A 5,332-nucleotide genomic window follows, 5' to 3' on the forward strand; every position below is an offset into this window, starting at 1 on the left:
AGAACCTCAACATCTTCAGCTCTGACACTTCCTGTTCTGTCTCCAATCCAACATGGCCGCTCTCACCACTGTCTGTGAACCTTTCCTTTGACCTTTGCTGCCACCCTTTTGTCACAAATACCTCCTGAACCTTTTCTCCATCCTGCCTGGATGGAGTGTGTGTGTGTGTATGTGTGTTTCTGTGTGTGTGTGTGTGTTTCAGACAGTTTTCTTCAGTCATTAAAGCCTCTCCACGTAACACCGCCCCCTGCAGGTAACATGGAGGAATAACTCAAACACACCTTTTAAAAAAATAAAAGTATATTTTTATGACCCTCAGGTTTTTTACAGTTCATGTGTGACCAGTAGACTCTGGGATTCTTATAAACTTCAGACACGTTGAACTGAGGGTTCAAATTATTTTATTCTTTCAAAATAAACGTCACATATTAAAGTAATAAAATGTCAGCCTCAGAAAACATGTTTGATGCCGGTCTCTTTTTAATATTTCTGGGAGAGTTGAGTCTCTGGTTTCAATTCAACCTGCTAGTTAACAGGTAGGTGTTTCCATGGCAACAGGCATGTCAGTGAAACAAGTTAAATGATTGTGGTTTGGATTCGTTCTTCAGGGCGCCTGACTGCAAACACCACAGAAGAAGAAGACAGCAGACATTCAGCCAATCAGGTCGCTCCTCCTGGGGGCCGAGCCGCAGGTGAGCAGAGTCCAAACTGAGTGTTTGCTAAAAAAACCAAAGAACCAAACAAATCTATAAAATACACAGGTGGACCAGTTGGTTTGGAGACGTCAGTTAGAGAAAGAAAAACCCTCAAAGGTCAAAGGTCACTGAAATCCCTTCAAACTGATAAAAGTAAGAAAATCAGTCAACGCTTCTGAATTTTGGCTCAACAAAATTATTTAAAAACAAACTCATGAAAAGACTGAAGCTAATGTGTCCACAGGGACATGTCCTGTAATCAGCTTCACAGGTGTCCTCAGTCTGCCTGTTTACAGGGGGACAGGTAGTCACAGGGCTGCTTGGGATCATGGTGTGTACCACACTGAACATGGAGGACAGACAGCTGAGGACAGAGTTGTCTCAGGAGCTCAGAAAGACAATGACTGAGCAGCAGGTTGAAGGTAAAGACTATAAGACCGTCTCCAAGCAGCTGGATGTCCCTGAGACTACAGAAGGTTTAGGTCCACAGGACTGGACACAACCTCCCTGGACGTGTCCACATGGAGGAGGCTCAGTTCTGTTCTGGTCCTGAATCTGTTCTGGGTCCAAGGAAATCTGAAGACTATCAAGGCTTTCTGGAGCCAGATGTCTCAGTCTCAGCTTATGGGTCCAACAGGACAATGACCCAAAACATCAAGAACGGGTCAGAACCAAACATCGGAGCGTTCTGAACTCTTTCATTTTAATCTATTGATGAATGAAATTCTTTTCATAATAAATTTAATCTACAGTTTTTTGGTTTTATTAGAATTAAATGAACGTTTTTCACAGTTTGTTAATCAAACTTTATTTTTTACTTGACAATCGGAGAACAGACCCGTCGATAAAATCACATTTAATTAAGACGAGACTCGCTGAAATAAATCGTCTCGTCTCTTAATTTGGTTTTTGTTGCAGCAGAATCGGCGTCTTCGTGGGGGGCGGGGTCTTTTTGGCGATCTCCACCCAATCCACAAACTTGGCCATGTTGGCGTACACCCCATAATAGCCCGGGTGGGAGCAGCCCTGCCCCCAGCCGACCACGCCCAGCAGGAAGTGGGTGTGGCCGTGCTGCGTGACCAGCGGACTGCCGTCGTCGCCGCGGCAGCTCTCCTGGCGGCCCTCCAGGTATCCGGCACACAGCATGTTGGACGTGAAGTTGAACCGGGCCTTCTGGGAGCAAAGGGAGTTCTGGATGATGGGGACGGATATTCGGCGGAGGACGGGGGACCCCGGAGTCCCTGGTGAGACGTCTTTGTTGCCCCCGGAGGTCCTCTTGCCCCAGCCGGACAGGGTGTGGTATCGGACCGGCAGGAGCTCCTGCTCTGCGAAGTCTCTGGTGGGAAGGCAGACCGGGACGGCGTACCGGTTCAGCGTGACGGAGCAGTTCAGCCGCAGCAGGGCGACGTCACTGTCACCGCTCAACGGGTTATAATTCTCATGGCTGGTCGCCATGGAAACGGCGATCCTCTGCTCCGTGTTTTCCTCAACATCTATGTTGTGATCCCCTGGAGAAGACAGAGTTGGGAAGAGCTGCAGCCGTGTGACCAAAGTTTCAAACTTAAATTCAAGTTCTTGTGTTCAGTACTTCAGGCTGGTCTACCTGCCACCACCGTGAGGTTCTGGATGTTGTTGCCATGGAGACAGTGGGCCGCGGTGATGACCCAGTCTGGCTGGATCAGAACTCCTCCACAGTGACTCTTTCCATCCAGCAGAATCAGGACCTTTCAGAAACAGAAAAGCAAACAATCAGTTAAAAGTCAGAGCGTCTCTAGATCAGCCATCTGCTGGGAGCGGCCTGTAGGGGGCGCTGGCTGCAGGTGACCTCTACCTGCCAGGGACACTTCCCTTTGGGACAGGTGTTGGATCCAACCAGCCTGGTTTGAGTCACGGCGCTCTGGTTGAGTCCGGTTTCGATTTGACCGCACGGGAACTCGACTGCAGGAAGAGACAAACATCTGTCCTGTAAAACTCTGAGGGTCCGAGTCTGTGGCAGCAGGAAGTCTGGGGTTCGGTACCTTGAGCCACGCACTGTCGGCCATCTTCTCCCAGCTGGTAGCCGTCGGCGCAGGAACATCGGCGTCTTAATCCCGAACCGTGGCAGAAATGCTCACAGAGTCCGTTCTGATAAAGACATCCCAGCGACTCTTCAAACACTGGAGACAAGAAGACAGAGTTCTTCCTACAGCGTCTGACCAGGAGGAAACATTCCCACTTCCTTGTAGGAACTTAGTTTATTTGTTCCGTTGGATCATTGATTTATCAACAAATTTCACTTCTTTAGTTTATAAATTTGAACTTTCGTAAAGATTAACGTCAGTCAGAAAACTAAATCCAGTCTGTAACGTCCCTGGGATCAAACTTAATAACTGTAATAATAACTGTAATACTAATACTACAAAATAATACTGTAATAACTGTTATAATACTGCAATAACTAATAATACTGTAATAATAATACTTTAATAACTGTAATAATAATACTGTAATAATGCTGCTGTTTTCTCTTCAGATCAGTCGAAACATGGCGGCACCAGGTCTGAACAGAATGTAAGAAAGCGTCCCATTGGTTTACGCAGAGGGGCGGGGCTTAAAACTTGGACTGGAGCTGTCCACCAGGGGGCGCTCGTCCTTTGTGCCTTCAGTTTCCTGCTTCTGCTCCTGTCTCTAGTTAGATCTCAGTGATCTCAGGTCGTCTTGGTTTGTGTTTTTTGTTTGGACAGAAGCTGCAAACAGTGAAAACACCTGTCCAGGTATGTAGCTACAGCTAACAGTTCTGAGGTTCTGAGGTGAGTAACTTCTTACCAATAATAATCTTAGTAACAACAAAGATAATACATCTGTTACCTGTCTGACAGTAACGTCCTTCGAATCCTTCAGGACACTGACATTCATACGAGGTTCCAAAGTAATGACACGTCCCGTTGTTCTGACAGGGGTTCTCCAGGCACGGGTCTCGACCTTCAATCACAATTATCTTTACACTCTGAACACAGACTCAGGAGGGAACAGAACCGGGAGCTTTTCCAGCAGAAACTTCTCTGGAGTCTGGAGATGTGCTCTGATTTTACACTAACAGGACAGATGTTTGCAGCTGTCACTTCATCAAACAATGTTTCTGCAAATCAAGAGTTCATTCAAATCCAGTCAAGACAAGAAGTCTGCAGCTGCAGTCAACAAAGTCTGGGCTGTTTCAGAACAACTTCATTAAATAAATAAAGTTCTGGATCAAATAAATAAAGTTCTGGATCAAATAAAGTTCTGGATCAAATAAAGTTCTGGATCAAATAAATAAAGTTCTGGATCAAATAAAGTTCTGGATCAAATAAAGTTCTGGATCAAATAAATAAAGTTCTGGATCAAATAAAGTTCTGGATCAAATAAAAATAAAGTTCTGGATCAAATAAATAAAGTTCTGGATCAAATAAAGTTCTGGATCAAATAAAGTTCTGGATCAAATAAATAAAGTTCTGGATTAAATAAATAAAGTTCTGTATTTACCTCGGTAGGTCTTCCAGAACTCCCTCTGAAAACCAGACAAGCAGAAGAAGTTGTAATTAATTAGTTAATTAATTAATTAATTAATTATTAATTAGTTGTAATTGTTTGGAAGGAGGTGAACTCTGACCCAACCGGGACCAGAACCGAACTGGATCTCTACAACTTCAGTCTCAGAAACTCCTGACAGTTTCACATTCCTCTGTTACTCCTGAACAGGAAGTGCTACAGCTAGCTGCTGCTGCCATTTTATCCATGAATGGAGTCTGAAGTCTGCAGCGATCCTGGTCCTGGTCCTGGTCCTGGTCCTGGTCCTGGCCCCGGTCCTGGTCCTGCTGCAGGTCAGACACTGACCCCTGATAAGAACATTAAATCTGCATCTGTACGGTTTAAAGTTTACTGGTTTGTTAAAAGTTCCATCTGACCGTCCGGTCGTCGTCTTCAAACACTTCTCGAGCTTCTTCGTAGTCGCAGATCTCCTCCACACATTCCCGCTCCAGGTTCCCCTGCTTGATCTCCTCCAGGAAGCCGGAGTTGGCTCGCCGCCATCGCCTCAGAACCGAGTCGGCCTCGTGCTTCTCCATGAACACTGCAGGTAAAAACGCCCACAGATGTTAATAACATCATGTTTTAATGCTTACTAAGGAATGAGGCAGAAATATCCTGATTTCTTCTTAGAGAAAACTACATTTGTGTTCTGCAGCTCAAATTAAAACTGATTTATCAAAGAAATATAAACCATTAAATCCTCAGTCTTCTGTTTCCAGTTGACTCATGTCTGGTTAAATATCTGGATAAATTAATGGTTTTATGAATCAAACAGACTGAAGCTATAAACGATTCTTTGAAAGTTTCTGACCTGCAGCTGCAGTGATTCCAAACAGCAGAGTCCAAACCGTGCAGCAGCTCCTCAGCACCATGACTGCAGCAGGAACTGGACCCCAGGCTGAGCTCAGGACGCAACCGGACCCCTCAGGGTCCGCCCACTGAGCCGCCCGCTCTGAGAACGCAGTCTGCGTCAGACCGGTCAGAGGGAGGTACTCAGAGGGAGGTACTCAGAGGGAGTTACTCAGGGTGGTACTCAGAGGGAGGTACTCAGGGTGGTACTCAGAGGGAGGTACTCAGAGGGAGGTACTCAG

The 5,332-nt window shown here is 45.8% G+C and overlaps 1 protein-coding gene across 1 annotated transcript; it reads right to left on the reverse strand.

The window, feature by feature from the left end:
• Nucleotides 1-1,435: 1,435 nt before the first annotated feature.
• f7i (coagulation factor VIIi) lies at nt 1,436-5,202 on the reverse strand. Its single transcript, XM_017405442.3, has 8 exons — nt 5,053-5,202; nt 4,619-4,782; nt 4,197-4,221; nt 3,543-3,656; nt 2,714-2,851; nt 2,527-2,633; nt 2,299-2,419; nt 1,436-2,203 (listed from the first exon to the last, which is right to left on the reverse strand). The coding sequence occupies exons 1-8, from the start codon at nt 5,111-5,113 to the stop codon at nt 1,593-1,595; spliced, it is 1,341 nt and encodes a 446-aa protein (XP_017260931.1). The 5' UTR covers nt 5,114-5,202; the 3' UTR covers nt 1,436-1,592.
• Between the last annotated feature and the right edge of the window lie 130 nt (nt 5,203-5,332).

The sequence above is a fragment of the Kryptolebias marmoratus genome, linkage group LG9 (assembly GCF_001649575.2).
Source record: "Kryptolebias marmoratus isolate JLee-2015 linkage group LG9, ASM164957v2, whole genome shotgun sequence".
NCBI lineage: Eukaryota > Metazoa > Chordata > Actinopteri > Cyprinodontiformes > Rivulidae > Kryptolebias > Kryptolebias marmoratus.

Coding starts and splice junctions, on each gene's coding strand:
- f7i (XM_017405442.3), bottom strand. CDS start 5,113: ATGGTGCTGAGGAGCTGCTGCACGGTTTGGACTCTGCTGTTTGGAATC. Junction 2,852..3,542: donor AGGACGTTACTGTCAGACAG/GTAACAGATGTA, acceptor TCTTGTCTCCAG/TGTTTGAAGAGTCGCTGGGA. Junction 2,634..2,713: donor CCGACAGTGCGTGGCTCAAG/GTACCGAACCCC, acceptor CTCTTCCTGCAG/TCGAGTTCCCGTGCGGTCAA.